The 19128-nt window shown below is 39.7% G+C and overlaps 1 protein-coding gene across 1 annotated transcript in view; it reads left to right on the forward strand.

The window, feature by feature from the left end:
- The window catches only part of tnfsf10l (TNF superfamily member 10, like), a 64421-nt gene that overhangs the window by 21573 nt on the left and 23720 nt on the right, over positions 1-19128 (forward strand). Inside the window, exon 2 of the mRNA XM_034216574.1 lies at positions 4197-4349. Within this exon, the coding sequence (XP_034072465.1) occupies positions 4197-4349 (153 nt within the window). The remainder of the gene's footprint in view (positions 1-4196; positions 4350-19128) is intronic.

Consider the following 19128-nt stretch of genomic DNA (forward strand, 5'->3'; position numbering starts at 1 on the left):
GCTGACCTTTACTATTGGATACAGACTACCTGCTGAGAGAGAGGCTAAACTACATCTGACGTCAAAATGTGCTTCTGTCAGTGCGTTAAACTCAAACAGGCTGTGTGGCTCTAGCTCTGTTGGCCCGCCATCTTGTACTCTAGACTGAAATACGTCGACAACTATTGTATTAATGGCCTCAAAATGTCAATTGCGCCAAAACGATGATTGCTTTTGTCATGATGGCAATTCAACCTCTTTTGATGTTGCGCCACCAACATTTCTTTATGTGGTTTTGAGCTAAATGTCTTTGAGCAACACATTTGTTCCTTTCAAAGAGATCTTTCTTCTTAAAATATGGGCTAATTACGATGTGTTATACTTGTGTATTCATTAAAGACATGAGTCACCCTTTCAGGACTAGGCAACAAGTTCGAACTTATGTCATGTGACCTAGTTAGCTTTTCCGTAAGCGCCCGTCTTCCCCGCTTGGTTTAAACTCATTTGCTTTTAAAGCTACTTCATAATAAACATATCAGGCTATTTGAGACATACTAAATCTGGTTTTCACCATTCTTGGTATATCCAAACCACATACATGCTGATCTCTACTCCAATTTGATCGGATCAGGAGAAAACGATGAAGAAAAAATAACTTTTTATGTAGCGCCACCAACATTTCTTTATGTGGTTTTGAACGAAATGTCTCAACAATGGACCTTTCAAAGAGATCTTTCTTCTGACATTCCCAATACCAAAAAGTATTCATTTACCCCCAACATACAACAGATAACAACATCTCTCACTTTCTCAACTTGGTGGAAGTTTCCCTGAGCCCCCTAAAGCCTGAGAAAAGTGAATCAACGGGATGATGTTTCTCTGCATAGCTTGGTTTAGCCTCTGGCCTTGTCTCCATAAACTAATGGAGCAGAGAGTTGTCTCCTAATCTTGTTCTAAGCTCAGTGCAGTGATGTGAACAAGCTTTATTATCTGCTCACTACTGTGGATGAGACGCTCCATACCGGCCTTGTCACAACGTAATGGACACACAGACACACACACACACACACACACACACACACACACCCACGCACACATGAAAGCCCTATTAAGTCTAACCTTTTATTCTCACATAAGACACTCCTTAAAAACAATTAATCCTTCGTGCAGAACCACCTAGGCAGGGAGTGTGTTTTGGCAGAGGCGCCGGGGAGGAAATGAAACCGACTTTCACTCCAATTGTTGCTCAGATTCACTCATCCATGTTTGAACCTCCCCAAAACGTCTGCCAATGTTAACTGTCATCACAAACCAACTCTCTAAAAGACGAACGGTCTCTGCCAAGATGCCACTGTCAGCAGTTTTGTTTTTACTGGGAAGAGAACTGATTGTATGCAGATGATTTATTACTGTGCATTGTGCTTTGTTTTCTCACTGAAGGGCAATACAGAGTATATGGTTTGTGAGTCCTTGACAGGGTTGGAAAGTAGTATTTTATATTGCTATGGGACCACATTTCAAATTGTATTTAAGATTACTACAGTATGTGCATCCAAAACATGATTAGCTTGTAGAATATGATGCATGTTACAAGTTAAAATGACCAACAGTAGGAAAATGGATTGAAATCAGCTTCACCTCAACTAGAAACTACATTAAAATGATAAATGTCAGCAATAATAGGCCAATATTATATGTTCAAATTTAATGGAAACCTATGAAAAGGGCTTTTTTGGATAATTACTTATAATGATACTTAATAGTACACGTTTGCTTCTTCTTCTTCTACACTTTTACTTGAGTAAACCTTTGAATGCAAGACATTCACCTCGACTGGAGTGACTCTCACTTCAATTGCAGTTTTTTAAAAATGTTGTTATTGTATCTTCAGTAAACTTTAATACATTCAATTGTTCGTCAGAGACAAACGTGTCTTGAATTTGAATCCTAAACCAATGGAGAATACGGCTTTAAATGGGGCTTTAATAGTAAGGATTGTTCCATTCACACGGAATTTATTTTAAATCTTTGCCCAAATTAAATTTACGATCCCATGTGCAGAAACATCTCTGCCAAAAGGAAGGCGTAAATCCTAACCTCAGACTGTAAAAAATGTACATTTTTCAATGTTAGGTCGTTTGTCCATCTTATATTTTTACGAGGACAGATCAAACAATTGTACATTTAGCAGTATAGCAACATTTGGAGAAAGTAAGGTTCGGTTAGGGAAATCTCCATTTCTGCTTCATGCACTTTGTATATTTTACCTTATTTGACATTGTACTAGGGCTGTCCCGAATACCATTTTTCGGGTTCCGGATAGTCGGTAGTACTCAGCAGCGAATATTCGAATATTCAGCGCGCCTGGGGTAATCAGCAGCGAACCGCTTCAACACGTGTATTTCTGTGTATTCACGGCATTCATTTTGTTATTCTACAGTATTGTTGTTTTATAGTTATTTGTTAATGTAACCCAATTTGTGTTCTTTGAAATTGAAAAGGATATTGCATTGTGTGTGTTACTTTCGTTGCAGTTGTATTTATGTCTTAAGTGTAATTTGGCTTGCTTTCCTATTTTGTATGGTCATGCTTTTATTTTGAAGGAGAGGTAGCGCTGTTGACAGGAAGTCGTTGTTGCTATGGAAACAACGTGACAGAGATTAGCGGAGAAAAAGTAATATCTACATATAAAGACCGAGAAAGTAAACGATAACGTTTATGGTTAAGTGTTAGCACCCCCCGAAGAGGCACAAGCTCTTACGTTGATATTGGAGTTTTCAATAAATTCAATTTAAAAAACGAAAAAAAACTAATATCCGAATAACGAAATTGAAACCCAAATAGTGCTCCAACGAACGAATATTCGGGTACAGCCCTACATTGTACGTCTAAAGTTGACCTGCAGCTGTATACTTAAATGTGCACTCACTGGAACAATTGCATCTGTATCTAAATCGGCTCATTATGAAATGTTCTACATGTGAATTAATTAAAAGACATGAGTCACCTTTTCAGGAGGCAACAAGTTCAAACGTATGTCATGTGACCTAGTTAGCTTTTCCCGTAAGCACTTGGTTTAAACTAATTTACACACTTTGAAACGCCGCTTTCAAAATCCACTCACGCGTCAACTTGAACTGTTTCGCGGAGACAAAGAAAGACGTAAAGAAAGAAAAAGGAAAGCAGAAAAAACTCCAGAGAGAGAAAAAAGACAAGGGAACAGGTTTCATTAGAAAAGTGGGGTCAAGCGGAAAGACATTAATACAAATAAAGAACGGGGGTGAAGGAGTGCAGCTCTGTAATCTCTCTCTCCTCATCAGTGCTTGTTATAAAGTCATTAGCAGGGCTTTCAGACCGTGACGCTTACAACCTCCCTGAAGACTACACACACACACACACTTACATGCATGTTACTGAGCCCCATTTTCAGTTCCCAAAGATGTTTTACTCGACCCGTGCTGCCCCGAAATTCAGACTTCAGATTGAAGCCAAACAGGAGGCGTAGCAAAAGGGGGAATTAAACTATTTAAGCGTATTAACTCTTATTAGATGTCTCGATAGGATGTACTATATGTTTGAGTGTATGTCCAGTAGAAAGCCTTCAGGAAGACCATGCATGCACTCATAAGGATTTGTGTTCTCTACTCTATGTTTTTTTCACTTCGAATTACCACCATGTGTTTTCCTTTCTTTCATGTTCTTCATAAAAGTCTCTTTAGCACCAATATGCCATTTCCCACCCCGAGGATAGTTACACTTCAGGAGTGAAGCGTGTTTTGGGAAATGTGCACCGTGGACAGAAATAAATGGCAAAACATGGAGAGAAAAAGTAAACAGATGTGACAAAAGAAACAAGCTGTAAGGAAGCAAACAAGAAAAACATGCACGAGGGAAGTAAACTAGAATGCATTTAAAGAAAGCACTTTTCGACACGCATTCATTGGCTTTTTGGATGGTTTCTTTGCGTACAATCCTGAGCTATAAGTCTATGGAAACAGATGTGTTGTATCGTATTGATCAGAGCGTTCAAACAACACTTTGATATCTGTATTGGAGTTGTCGTTCCAAATTAACGGTGCATTCATTGGAATGTTTCAACACATGAATGCAGCACAAATGCCCGATAATGCAATGTACGAAAACATATGGCAGAGTTTCCGTCAATAGTTGCTACCAGGCACTTCAAATCGTTCTTCTCATTTTGGATGTGTTTGTAGGTGCGTAGCCAGGGTGTGACAGAGGAGCTGAAGTGCCTGAGCTTGCTGAACCTGAATCTGGATAAAGACCAGGACATCCCCGAGCAGCTGGCACAGCTTTTTGGAGAGCCATGCATCAAACTGGCCGAGGGCATCAAAGCATACATCTCCAAGGTAAGAAACGAAAGTAAATACGACATTTACTGATTTTCAGAACAAGTACGAGTACAGAGGAGTTTCATTTTAAACCTCTGTATTCGACTTGGACAAAGAAATCCTACTTTATCACTATTGTCTTCAGCAGTAAATAACTTCTAAGGTATTTTAATATTGGTATTTCTACTGGTATGAGTCCAGTCTCCAGTAAAGTAGGTCAAACAGTTGTGCAGGGGTGAAGAGTTCTAACTGTGCTAAATCAATGACGGCAAGACATGTTTTTTGTAGGTGTTTTTCGAATACAAAGCAGCGAATCATACACAACGCGTCAAAATCAGTCAATAGCAAAATACAGTATGTTATAACAGAAATACAGGCAAACCAAAAGTGGTGATATTTCAAATATTCAACGTCATAACTACACTGTAGCTTTGTACACATGACAATAACAGTCTTCAACCTTAAATTAAATGCATTACTGCCATGCTTAAATCATGACAATGCTAACAGATGAAATCCAGACTCTAATCTTGAATCACTTAATGATATATTTTGGATATGAACTGAGCCCTGTGTGGGGGTCTCTGCTGCCCTCGGGGTTAGAGAACAGATGGTGTTACAGTGAGCCCAGAAACACATGTGCGGACTGATTGGGGAAATTTGTCATCGTAAAAAGGGGAATTCTTCAGCTGTGAGAATGTAAGACTCGTCACATAAGTACAGTACAGTTATTCAGGGCATGTGTGTTGCATTAAACACATTGAGATGGACGAGGCGACAGTTCCATTTTAGCTTTATTAAAAACTGCAGATGTACCGTTTTATTACAAAATGGTTATAATGTTTTCATTCTCCCAATATTAACTCTAAGGTCTGATCTATCGCCTCAATCATCACATTTCCAGCCATCAACTTACAATATAACACTTAATAAGACAGTATTTCTCATACAAAAACTGTGATGGATTGAGAGAAGGAGAAACGTTATTAGTGTAGGAAATGTAAGAACTACAATCGTTATCTCAGTGTGTACCGACATTGTTCACGCTGTACCTCCATTAGCTGATCAACATGTTTTCCGCAGACAAACATTTGTAGCTAACAGTCAACATACAAGCATTTAAGCTATTTTGTTTATTTTTAGCACCTGCGGGAGGTTGTTGCTGGTGGAAGTGATAGTGCAGGGATTCATTCAAGTGTGTAAGGCTTTGGAGATAAGCTTGATCTTTAACCTCACTGTTTGCGAGGGCCTGTGCTAGAATAAACACGTCTGTCTCTGGCTGTCAACATGGCTCCACAAAGCCATCAATAACTGATAAAACCTCAGTGAATACAAACCTGTGGTGTGTGTGTGTGTGTGTGTGTGTGTGTGTGTGTGTGTGTGTGTGTGTGTGTGTGTGTGTGTGTGTGTGTGTGTGGTGTGTGTGTGTGTGTGTGTGTGTGTGTGTGTGTGTGTGTGTGTGTGTGTGTGTGCCAAGTGTCTGCTTAGTAGCTTCATCTGCAGAACTGCTTGATGCACCACTGCAATACATCAGACAAACACAGTTCAAATTAAAGTGTATGTACGCCCACTTGCAGATGGCACAGACACAACAATTCAGGTGTTACCATAAACCTGTCTAAAGGAACTCCTGTTTTGAAAAACATACGTGCGACACCCCCCCCCCACACACACAATGTTCTTTATTTCGATTTTCCAAGAAACTGGAGGTACCCAGAGTTCTTTTAAGGAACCTTATAGCACATACATACTGTTATCAGTGTTGTCTGGTCGCTGTACTCGTCACATTACAGGACTATTTTGTAATAGAGTATCTTGAGATTTTTGGTTCCCACAACAGGGATAATATGCCTCAAATCTGGTCAATCTGGCGGCATTCTTCAAATACTTCGCAAGCAGAAGTAGTAGCCAAAATCAAGTGTGAACTGGCTATAATGTGCCTCCATTGGTCAGTGAACGAAACTACAATAACAACACCGGCAGGAATCTGTCCCTTCCTCCTTCTTTGTATCACATGTCTCCCCACAACTACAAACATCTTGTGTAAAAGGATAATATTGCCTCCAAATGTAGGTTAACTGCTTTGGTAGCTGCAGTTGAGGGGATTGAGTCAAAGTGTCCTTGAGAAACCCCCAGATTACCCCAGATTGCTCCCAATGATGCATAACATAGAACAACGTCAGCCAATTTGGACCAAAACAGTGATTGTATGATGTTTCTCCATATGTTTAGGTTTACAAGCATCTGGTTTGACTTGTCTTCGAGAATCAGACCAGAAAAGTAGTTTGTTTGTACCAAGACGGGAATGGACGGGTCACACTTCCCTCAGTACTTATGCTAAGTCAGCGTGAAAAGAGCAATGGCTTCAGGAAGCTGTGGTCCGAGAATCCCCCTCTCTCACACACACATTTACGAGCCCACTGAGTCACTCCATTGATATAAGTCCTTCAGACATAGCCAAGAGGACTTCTCCTGCTCCGTCTGGAAGTCTGGACGCTCGCAGCCGTATATCTTCAGCCCCCTCATTTCCTCCACACAACACACACCAACCACTGTCTATCCTTTTCTTTAAAGGTCACCTATTATGCAAAATCCCCTTCTTCATGTCTCTTCTACATCAACATGTGTCCCCTCTTCTTCATGTCTCCTCTACATCAACACGTGTCCCCTCTTCTTCATGTCTCTTCTACATCAACATGTGTCCCCTCTTCTTCATGCCTCTTCTACATCAACATGTGTCCCCTCTTCTTCATGTCTCTTCTACATCAACATGTGTCCCCTCTTCTTCATGTCTCTTCTACATCAACATGTGTCCCCTCTTCTTCATGCCTCTTCTACATCAACATGTGTCCCCTCTTCTTCATGTCTCTTCTACATCAACATGTGTCCCCTCTTCTTCATGTCTCTTCTACATCAACATGTGTCCCCTCTTCTTCATGTCTCTTCTACATCAACATGTGTCCCCTCTTCTTCATGTCTCTTCTACATCAACATGTGTCCCCTCTTCTTCATGCCTCTTCTACATCAACATGTGTCCCCTCTTCTTCATGTCTCTTCTACATCAACATGTGTCCCCTCTTCTTCATGTCTCTTCTACATCAACATGTGTCCCCTCTTCTTCATGCCTCTTCTACATCAACATGTGTCCCCTCTTCTTCATGTCTCTTCTACATCAACATGTGTCCCCTCTTCTTCATGTCTCTTCTACATCAACATGTGTCCCCTCTTCTTCATGCCTCTTCTACATCAACATGTGTCCCCTCTTCTTCATGCCTCTTCTACATCAACATGTGTCCCCTCTTCTTCATGTCTCTTCTACATCAACATGTGTCCCCTCTTCTTCATGTCTCTTCTACATCAACATGTGTCCCTCTTCTTCATGTCTCTTCTACATCAACATGTGTCCCCTCTTCTTCATGTCTCTTCTACATCAACACGTGTCCCCTCTTCTTCATGTCTCTTCTACATCAACATGTGTCCCCTCTTCTTCATGTCTCTTCTACATCAACATGTGTCCCCTCTTCTTCATGTCTCTTCTACATCAGCATGTGTCCCCTCTTCTTCATGTCTCTTCTTCATCAACATGTGTCCCCCTCTTCTTCATGTCTCTTCTACATCAACATGTGTCCCCTCTGTGGAAAGAGACTCTGAAAGTTTCAGGAAAAAATATTCTCTCTCTTTTTCTCCTGATCCATTTCTATAAAAACCTGTCTGAAAATGAGCTGATCAGATTTTGGCCACTTTGTGATGTCATAACGATGTTTTGTCTTGTGTAACCGTTAGCCAATCACCAACCAAGGTAACCCCCCCCCCCCTTATCACCTGAATCTCCTCCTAGAGCACCATTGTGTTCTTTGTAACCAAATGTCTCTCAGAGGGGCGTGGGGAGGGGCTCCTTATTTTCATCTAAAGTAACAGACAGAGAATCAGCACTTTGGAAACAGGGCTGAAACAGAGGGGATTATGGGTAATGCTGCAATGATCTGTTTGGTGTTTCAGCCAATCAGAGACATGTTCTGTATATATCTGAGACCTGTAATGTATTGATGAAAAACAGTATAGTAGGGGAGCTTTAAGTCTGTCTTTTCTTTCTGGTTTTTTCTCTCATCCAATCTTTCCCCGTACCTCTCACCTCTTCACCCTTCTCCTTCTCTCTGCTCTACGTGTACGATACAATCGGAAAGTCCTGCTCCATGCCCCTTTGCTCCTCAGTGGACGGGAACAGGAATGTCTAGTTTTCCTCGGGTAACTGCTGCCGACACACCATCCAAACAAATCTACATCAAATTACTTTCACTTTCAACATTCACACATGAAGTAGTATCAAGCTTATCTGAATGACCTTCTTTTTTCCAACAGCTTGAATAACAAAGAGACAAAGCAAACTACTCTTGAAGAAAGCATTTTACTTTGTGGCAAACAGTACAATTGAGTGAATTTAAACAACACTGTGGTGTGTTCTTTGTCAGCGTGCATCAGGGGGAAATGGTTTTTGAAGGGATAAGTTGAGTTGAAATGGCAATTACACAGTTTCAATTTCACCAGTTCACTTTTAACCGTGCGTGACCTATGAAGCAATCATGACCCTTTCCATTGTCAGTGCTCAAAGATGTAAAAAACGAATCATCGGCCAAGCTTTTTAACTTACGACGGGACAGTAGTTGCTGACAGGTTTGAGCTCAAGATGTTCAAATAAATCAGACTGCTAAAAGGGCGCTGAGGCCTACTGTACTGAACTGTACGTCCTTTATCGAAGCTGTGGGAGATAACTGGTACCTTTCAGAGGCAGTTTTGCAACGATTGATTTGCTGAGGCTGGTAAATGTTCTGGGAGACTGCATCGGCTTCTGACTGGGATTTAACTAGCTTTTCTTGGCTGGTTCATGACACTTCTTGGTTGGTATCTGACCATCGTGAAAAACTGTAACTTTGCTCCAAAGAAAGGGCCAACTGCAGCTTCACTCCAAGCCAGAGGTTGCGCTAGACTTTTTCACTGCCCGTCATTTTGACGGACAGGATTGTAAAATGTCCGTCAAAATTCAGTATTACCCGTCGGCCTTTACACTCTGGGGGGGGGAGAGCACAGTCGTGAACTGTCAACGGGGGTGTGGGGGGGGGAGAGCACAGTCGTGAACTGTCAACGGGGGGCGGGGCGCACGCTTGTGAACTGTTAGTGCCGTGTTATGCGTGCCCACTTCACCTCGCGGGAGTGCGCACAGCGTAAAGCCAAAACTCACAGACATTTCAATAATTTGTAAGGCAAAGTTGGGTTTGGAAACGGTATCATTTCCTTTTTGGCAGGCATGCTTAACACCGGAGCCTCGCTGCGGGGAAACTTTGTCGCTGTTCCGAGTTTGTTCTAATCCGTCAAAATGACGGACTGCTTTCAGATTTGTCCGTCATTGTTAAAAAGAATCTGTCATAGACGGAAAATATTCGGTTAACGCGACCTCTGCTCCAAGCTTAACTAGATCAGTTGTTCTTGTCGTCTTTTCTGGGGCTTATGATGGACCATAGGCCATTTGGTCACAGGTTTAAATCTCATGATGGGGAAAGGTAATTAAAAAGAAACAGATAGAGGTTTTTGAGGTGACGTTTATTTGCTTTCTTGCGAAGAGGTATAGTAAGTAAGAAGATCTCTATACCATGTTCATATAAAAGCTGGGATCAGGGGGAAACAGCTTGGCTCTGTCAAAAGATACAACATGTAATTCAACCAGCAGCCCTTAAACTCACCAACCTTTGATATCTGGGTTGGTTATTCCATTCAATAACCAAAGACTTTACCCTACGTTTAGCCCAACGTCTCGCCAGTTTGTGCCTCATGTTTGAGCTTTTATTTGGTTCCTCTAAGAGATAATCAATCATCGATGTCTGAAAAACCAAGAATGTATTTTAGAAATCCCATGACAGGACTAAAGCACGTGTTGTGAGAGAACATATAAATCAAGTCTGACCCAAGCCAAGTTGCTACAGTATACGAGTTGTTACACCCAGCTAAGAAGCTAAGCACGTCACCTCATTGCAAACCAGCTCGAAATATGTAGATTGTTACAGAAAGGCTTCAGCCTATGTGCTGCCAGGATCATGAACACGTAGCATCCTTTCAAGTTAAGAAGAAAAAGAGACAAAATATTTTAGTTCTGGTTCATAAATTGATGGATCCAAGATAATAAAGTTTAACTTCACACAAAAATGCGAAAATCTTCAGCAATAAATGTAAAAATTCACAGATGCACCGTATTTGTGCTTTTAAGTTCTGGCACAAAAAGACTAGTCTAGTTCAAAACAGATGCATCACTTGTTAGATGCTTTTATCCAAAGCGACTTACATACTCAATACAGTGGGCAATCCCCACAGAAGCACTTTGGGGTGAAGAGTCTCAGGGACACAACGACATGCTGACTGCAGTGGGGTTTGAACCTGTGCTCCCTGATCCGAACACCAACGGACAACCCACTGCGCCAAAGCAGGGGAACAATAGTCTTGCAAAGGGGGGGAAGAAAGGAGAGGGAAAAACGATTCTCTTGCTCCCTGTTTCCCTTCTGCATGTAAAAGTATTTATATACAGAAGTACTTTAATAAAGACCAACAAAGTATGCGTTTGTTGACTAATAACACTTGAGTTATGCAGTTAACTATTAACACATTTCTATTAAATATTATATATTTCTAATAAATAAGTAAAACGTATCTACTTCTTTCAAGTTTATTACATACAATTATTATTATATTATCAGGGATAGTTTTGAAGTAACCAATATGGACATGTATTGAAGCTCATGGTTTGTGTGCTGTGGACAAATACTTAAATGTAACCATTACATTTAATATGAACTAAGAAGGTATTGGTGTTATAATGTATTTCTTTTAACAAACAAAAAGAAAACCTATAGAAATTCTAAACATAGCACTCCACTCAATTATTGGACAGTCACGAACTTGATAGAACCAAACCTTTATTTTCGGACGTGTAATTAGCTAAAGTTTTGTTGTTTATTGATATCAGACAATGATACTACAGATTATTCAATTATTAATTAAATATTTCGTTTTGTTATTGCATTAATTTGTATAGTACTGTATCATGTCTGTATCATCTTTTGTTTCTTTTGTATTTTCTTTGGTTTTACACGCTCGAAAAAATAAATAAATAACTAAAGTAGTTCAACTTAATAAAATGTAAAACAACCCTTAAAAGTAAGTAAGGGTGCAGTATAACGAAATAACACTCTAAATGAGTTTTAACATAAAATAAACATTATCATAAACTTCATAAAATACATAATCATATAAATCAGGTCCTGAATTAGCCGCTGATAAACTACGCAGTTTGGATGCATGACAAGTGTGAGAGGGGCTGAGGATAACGAATGAGGTGAAGAGAAAATAAATGCTAAGCTAATCAAGACAGAAGAGGAGAACGAGGAGCATTAGTGCATTTTGGCTGCGGTTTATCTCCTGGAAAATATGATCAAATGTGTGTTGGCTCTGCATGTAGATTCCTCTGCTCAGCATTATGCACACACACTGACTCAATGTGTTCAGTGAGTGAGCAATGACAGTAACGACGTGACAAATATGTGTGTGTGAGCAGTGATGGAGGAAGATGAGGATGCTAATGGTGGTGTTGGCATGAGATGATGAGGATGGTGAGCGATTTGATCGATGGAAGAGTCCTGAAAGACGTGCGGGTCGAACGCCAAAAGGTCGTGCAGTCAATGCAAAGACGACAATAATTGAATGCATTGTCCTGCAATAAAACAGCAAGAATGTAAAGTATGCTCGATGTAAAGTTAATGTGAAGGACTCAGGATAACAACCAGTTGAGTTTCCTTCGGTTTAAGTCTCTTGAGGATTTGTCTCCTTTGGGTTTATCTTCCACTAGCATTGTTATATGAACACTTGAAGCACATGTATCGTTATTGTACTGCCTTTCAAGTCAAAGTCAACTTTATTGTCAATCTTTCAGTTTGTGTGTACAGACAGAGAGATCGCAAATACCGTTTCCCACAATCCCAAATACAAATATTTTAATGTATTTCAATCGTTTATTTAGCAGGGACAATGCACAGTAATGAACACTTACCACATTCAAATGTATCAAGCGTAACAGTGCCAGATTTAGCTTTGAGCTCATTTCCATCCGCAGTCCCTCACATACAACATTTAAGAAGATTACATTTTACAAACCTAGCAGAAACAAAATACATGATATGCAAAAAGTGCAAAAGAACAAGAGCAGCATACACAAGTATTTATCACATGGTAATACACTATAGCAGCAACGACATGTCAAGTGCAAGAGGAGATACAAGAGATACCTAAAGTGCAAGAGGAGATACAAGAGATACCTAAAGTGCAAGAGGAGATACAAGAGATAACTAAAGTGCAAGAGGAGATACTAGAGATACCTAAAGTGCAAGAGGAGATACAAGAGATACCTAAAGTGCAAGAGGAGATACAAGAGATACCTAAAGTGCAAGAGGAGATACAAGAGATACCTAAAGTGCAAGAGGAGATACAAGAGATACCTAAAGTGCAAGAGGAGATACAAGAGATACCTAAAGTGCAAGAGGAGATACAAGAGATACCTAAAGTGCAAGAGGAGATACTAGAGATACCTAAAGTGCACGAGGAGATACAAGAGATACCTAAAGTGCAAGAGGAGATACAAGAGATACCTAAAGTGCAAGAGGAGATACAAGAAATACCTAAAGTGCAAGAGGAGATACAAGAGATACCTAAAGTGCAAGAGGAGATACAAGAGATACCTAAAGTGCAAGAGGAGATACAAGAGATACCTAAAGTGCAAGAGGAGATACAAGAGATACCTAAAGTGCAAGAGGAGATACTAGAGATACCTAAAGTGCACGAGGAGATACAAGAGATATCTAAAGTGCAAGAGGAGATACCCCTGTGTTAAAGTGCATTTAGCGGTGATTGCACGTCTGTTTGTTTCTCAAGCATTCTTTGAGTTGACCTTTAAAACGAGAATGGGACAATCCCCTATCTCAGTTGGGAGGCTGTTCCACAACGAGCTGCCTTTAATGGAGAGTACATTTTGTCCAAAAGTGGTCCGTCTGCGGTGGACTTCACAGTCTCCTCTGGTTTCTGACCTAGTGCAGCGTCCAGTGTGTATATATATATAAGTATACAAATATGTATATATACACAATCAACAGACACATTTATACATATGCACACATTAACACATGAATAAAAGAACAACAATCAATATATACAAAATAACAGTCACTTCAATAACTTTGAGAAATGTGCATTAGTCAGGGTTCATACACTTTTTCACCAATGATTTTCCATGACCAATAAAATGACTCTTTCTCAGCGGTACCACTGAAGATTGTTTATTTTAACATGGAACAGGAAAATAAGGTCTGCATATGAAACAAATAACTTATATCACATAGTAGGCTTATTAGCTCCTACAGGCTAAAGCCACTGCCGACTAGAGGGCGTGATTGTAAACATCTCTCACCAGCGAAATACCGCAACAGTTAAATGGCATTTTACGTTTCATTACTATACGATACAGTATTTATTTATTATCGTTATAGTATTAATATTTCGGCGATTAGATAAAATATAAATTATATTTGATGCAACTTTAGTTACAGTTTCATGACTTTTCCAAACATATTGTTTTCCATAACTTTTCCAGGGCCTGGAATTTGCATTTAGAATTTCCATGACTTTTCCAGGTTTTTAAATGACCGTACGAACCCTGATTAGTGCAAGACTGTCCATAGCAGCGTAAAAAGTGGCATTACACACACACACATATACACAGGCATTCTATTAACATGAGACAAGCTAAAAGCAAGGCTAGTAAACAGAAGTGCAGAGGAACGATGACGTGGGATTGAGGATGGCATGTGTGAGACTAAGCTCAGGCATTCAAGTCTTAAGCTCTCAGCCCCTCGAAGTAACTCTCGTTGTACCGGCTGCCCTCAGTTTAGGAGACAGAACTGCAACATTTGCACCTGCTGAGATGATCGCCAATACATCAGCTCTCAGTGGATAAAAAGTGACGGATAATGCGATAAAGGGTCGAGGGTTAACACATCCACGGCAGAAATTCACATTATGATTCGACCCAATGCTCCCAGCTGTGATGTGGGTATCTTTACCATCAACTCTCAGAGCAGTGGGGGAGAATGAAAGCTGCATTCATTCATTTTCTGTCTCTGGCAGAGATAGCCGTCAGTCCGCTTTGATTGTTGTCCAAAAAATGTGTTTGATTTATGATATTCAACACATGTAGTGCAGACAACTCTATGTGTGCTAGTGTGTAAACGGCTTGATGCTACAGTGAACAGCAGTTATTCTGTTTTGAAGAAGAATGTTTTTCTTTCCTCCGGTTAGGGTCAAAGGTTAAAAACCAAAGAAAAAACACAGGATACACCTTTCGTTTTTAGGAGGCCAGGGTGAGACGAAGCTTAGGAAAGCAGATATAACCCCAACAACACCTGCTTTTGGATTTAACCTGTTAAACCCCAAGCCTGCTTTTCAGGTCTCAGGCTCGAAAATGACATTTCCAGAACAAATGACCATAACTACACTTCTAAAAGGGGAAAATTAATAATCTTTTTTCTCAAAGTAATGATAAACCTGTGAGTTGGATGGAGAAAAGTCAGAATCAATATAGATGTTTTTTATTTTAAAGAAAATTCAGATTGAACATAGTAAAAATAAATAAATGATAGTGTCCGTCCAACATTTCTTTTTTACTTATAGTGAAAACTAACTTTGAATGATGGGATGGTAGACTAAAAGCTTTAGGAATCTAAAGTACAACATATAATAAGTACCCTGTATCAAGATTGATGCAAAACAAGTGATATTTGATCTTTTTAGAGAGGTTTAAAAAAAGAACTCCACCTCTGAGGTGATTTGGGTGGAAATGGGCGTTTTTGACGTTTCTCTGGAACCCATTGGTCGATTTTGGTGATTGACATCTCTTTTGAACCGTTAGAGCCAATAGAATTGAAGGGGGATCTCCACATACACACCAACGTTACCATTGAGAAGTGGGGGCTATGCGCACGCAGTTTGCCTGAATTTTACGCTCTGAAATCTGAAAGTTTAAAAGTAGGTTTATTGCTGATGGATTATCAGAAATTATTTCAAAGGGACACAGACACATTGGATTAACCTATGGATTAACCTTCACCAGCGTTTTCATCGTTTTAATGCCATTGAAGACAACTTTTGATCAGACAACAACAAAAGTAAGACATATTGCCGTGTTCGCTACCTAATGCCACGTGTTGAGATGTCTGTTTTTGTTTTTAATGTCGCGCGTTCTGATCATGGAGTGATGATACAGATACCTATCGAATCTGTGTGTTCTCACGATGCTAATCGATGGGTTGGATTTGCATTTACGATAAGTAATAAGGGTGTTATACCGTGAGTTCTGTGCTAACGGCGTTAGCATTTTTTTCGCTCAGGGCTAATTCAGGGGCTCAGCGTTAGTCTTGTGTTTTTTTTTGCTAAGAATTGTTCATATCATCAGTTAGCTGAGTTTCTTCCCGTTACATGGATATGAAACATTTATAGTTTATTAAATATTAAGAAGCCCTCAGACGCTGTTTCCTGCAGATGATGTGTTTTTTCCCCGCGGGCGGATGGGGTTTAACAGGTTAAGGATTTAGTTAGTAGACTTTTTCTACCTTCATAGCACGAAAATTGTCATTATTTTGTGTGGAAGTTGCTAAAAAGATCTCTCTTTCGCCAGCTGAATGTGCTAAGACATCAAAGTGAGTTCATGTTCATTGTTGGCCGAGGAAAAAACAGACTTCAAATTGTTTTAAAAAGCTGTTCATGAACATTTGACCATATTACAAGGACTTCAACATGGGCCAATGGGTAAGAATGATTGAAAGTGTTCAGATTTGTTCCCAGCTGATCTGTATTTAGCTTCACACACAATCATCTGGAGATACCTGGGGACAGATATCTGTAATCTGAAAAGTAACTAAAGCTGACAAATGTAATGAAGTAATAGTACCTCAGAAATGTAGTGGGGTTTATATATAAAGTGTCTTTAAAGAGGAAAAATCAACACACACGGAAAACTGCAATCTGAAAAGTAACTGAAACTCACAATTGTATTATTCCTTCTTCAGTAAGTTATTAATTCTAATCAAAAGGTCACTTTCCTTAAAGCTCCACCACCCCTCTCTTAGTCTCACACAGATTGCATTGTGGTTGCCATATCTCTAAATCTGCTCCGTGTCGAAGCAATGATGTCATAGCAAATATTTGGCTTTTCATTGCTGATTTGAAGCAGCTGTTTTGACATCACTGGACTTCTGTGGGTAGACACACACTGCAAACTTCAAAGAAAGCAGTGCACCATGCTGCTCAGGGGTAAATTGATATTTGACTCGTAATGAAGGAAGGCACAGTATCACAATCATCAAAAAGAGCAGATGATTGGAAGAGAAAGTTCATACCGTCTGTCTCTTGTTTGTCATATGAAAGACCTTCGTGTTTTCCAAATCAGAGCTAAAATGGCGTTAAATTATTCTTTTATTCGGAGAACCAGTAAATGGATTGTACCGAAGTGACCCTGTACTCAACACTGAATTATACATTGTTAGTTCACAAAGCTTTGATAGATGTCAAAATGTGTGATGCTGAAATGTTACTTGAAGTATTTAAAAAAGTCACAAGTTTAAAGTAGTCTGAGAATAAATCAGTGAGCCCATGCAAGAGTCACGATCACTACGAGTAGTCTTTTAGAATCAATCAACAATTGGCAATGTGTTTTATTGCTACTTTTGATGACTGAGTGTGTAGTGAATAAAGATAATAGTGTCTCTATCTGCTCGTTCCTTCTCCATCTTACTATAACAAGGAGGAAAAAGGACCAATTCTAACATCTTATCCTATTCATATACCAAATTGATAGCCACCATTCTAATATCAATAGGCCAACACATACAAGCACCCACTGTTTAATATGCCAGTTCAATGCTACTGTTTTTTAACCCTAACCCTAACCCTAGGTCCACAAACCAATGGCGTCTTGACACCCTTTAAGTGTAAAGATGCTTTACTTTCCTATTTCCCAAAGTCAACACATATTATATTACAGAAAAGCAATTTTGGTCTCACATTTTCTACCTTAAGTACCTTCTTTTGTGTCTAAAATGCATGCGGTACATCAAAAGTTATATTGCTCAACGACTAGACGCGTATCACCAACTACAGGACTTCAAGTATAAGGATGTCTTTGTTCTATATTTTTGTTGCACAAAGAAATGGATTAGTATAAGCATATGAATAATAAGTGTAATAAATGGTTGGATTGAACCACTTTCGTTGAAGTTGTGGAGGGAATTCGGACATCACCTCGAGTTAGAACGATCTTTAAAGCAAGATATTTTGGTTATTTCTATAGAAGTTGTTCTCGGTTTGGACGACCCTTTATCCTAAAAATGTAATCAATTTAGAAAGAAGTTGTGTTAAGTATTTAAGGACAAACTTATAGGTGTAACCACAATAATCAAAAGGTCATCACACTCTGGGGTAATGACGAAGAGATGCAACACTTAATGACAACCGTTGCAACACGGTTATTCAGACAAACACACGCCAAAGAAACAATCAGCCTCTGGGCACGATTTGCTTATCTTATACTTCCTTTAGCTTTTTAAAATCAGCTGTTTGTTTAATACAGAACACAAGAAGCGGCAGTTCTGTCACGACACATACTTAAACGCCGGACTCATATGATCTTTCCAGAAAACAGACCATCAGATAAACAACTTTCAAAGGCTTATTCACACACAGCTCATTCCTAGGGTACTTTAAAGGTCACCTATTGTGCAAAATCCACTTTTTCCTGTCTCCTCTACATCAACATGTGTCCCCTCTTCTTCATGTCTCTTCTACATCAACATGTGTCCCCTCTTCTTCATGTCTCTTCTACATCAACATGTGTCCCCCTCTTCTTCATGTCTCTTCTACATCAACATGTGTCCCCTCTTCTTCATGTCTCTTCTTCATCAACATGTGTCCCCTCTTCTTCATGTCTCTTCTACATCAACATGTGTCCCCTCTTCTTCATGTCTCTTCTACATCAACATGTGTCCCCTCTTCTTCATGTCTCTTCTACATCAACACGTGTCCCCTCTTCTTCATGTCTCTTCTACATCAACACGTGTCCCCTCTTCTTCATGTCTCTTCTACATCAACACGTGTCCCCTCTTCTTCATGTCTCTTCTACATCAACACGTGTCCCCTCTTCTTCATGTCTCTTCTACATCAACATGTGTCCCCTCTTCTTCATGTCTCTTCTACATCAACATGTGGTCCCCTCTTCTTCACGTCTCTTCTACATCAACATGTGTCCCCTCTTCTTCATGTCTCTTCTACATCAGCATGTGTCCCTCTTCTTCATGTCTCTTCTACATCAACATGTGTCCCCTCTTCTTCATGTCTCTTCTACATCAACATGTGTCCCCTCTTCTTCATGTCTCTTCTACATCAACATGTGTCCCCTCTTCTTCATCAACATGTGTCCCCTCTTCTGTGAGCGCAAAATAAGAGGTACTAACGGAACCAAACGGGAAAAGTACTCCGGTGTGAACGCGCCTATTGAGTTCTTCTTTTTCTCATATTTTTATCAATCTGTCATCTTTCTCTCACTTGCAAGTACTGCAAAACATTTGAAAGGCTTTCATTATTACACCGTGTTCATCGGTATGTGTGTGTAATATTTTATCTAGATAGCAAGGCACGTTTAAAACACTCATTTAAAAGC

The sequence above is a fragment of the Gymnodraco acuticeps genome, unplaced genomic scaffold (assembly GCF_902827175.1).
Source record: "Gymnodraco acuticeps unplaced genomic scaffold, fGymAcu1.1, whole genome shotgun sequence".
NCBI lineage: Eukaryota > Metazoa > Chordata > Actinopteri > Perciformes > Bathydraconidae > Gymnodraco > Gymnodraco acuticeps.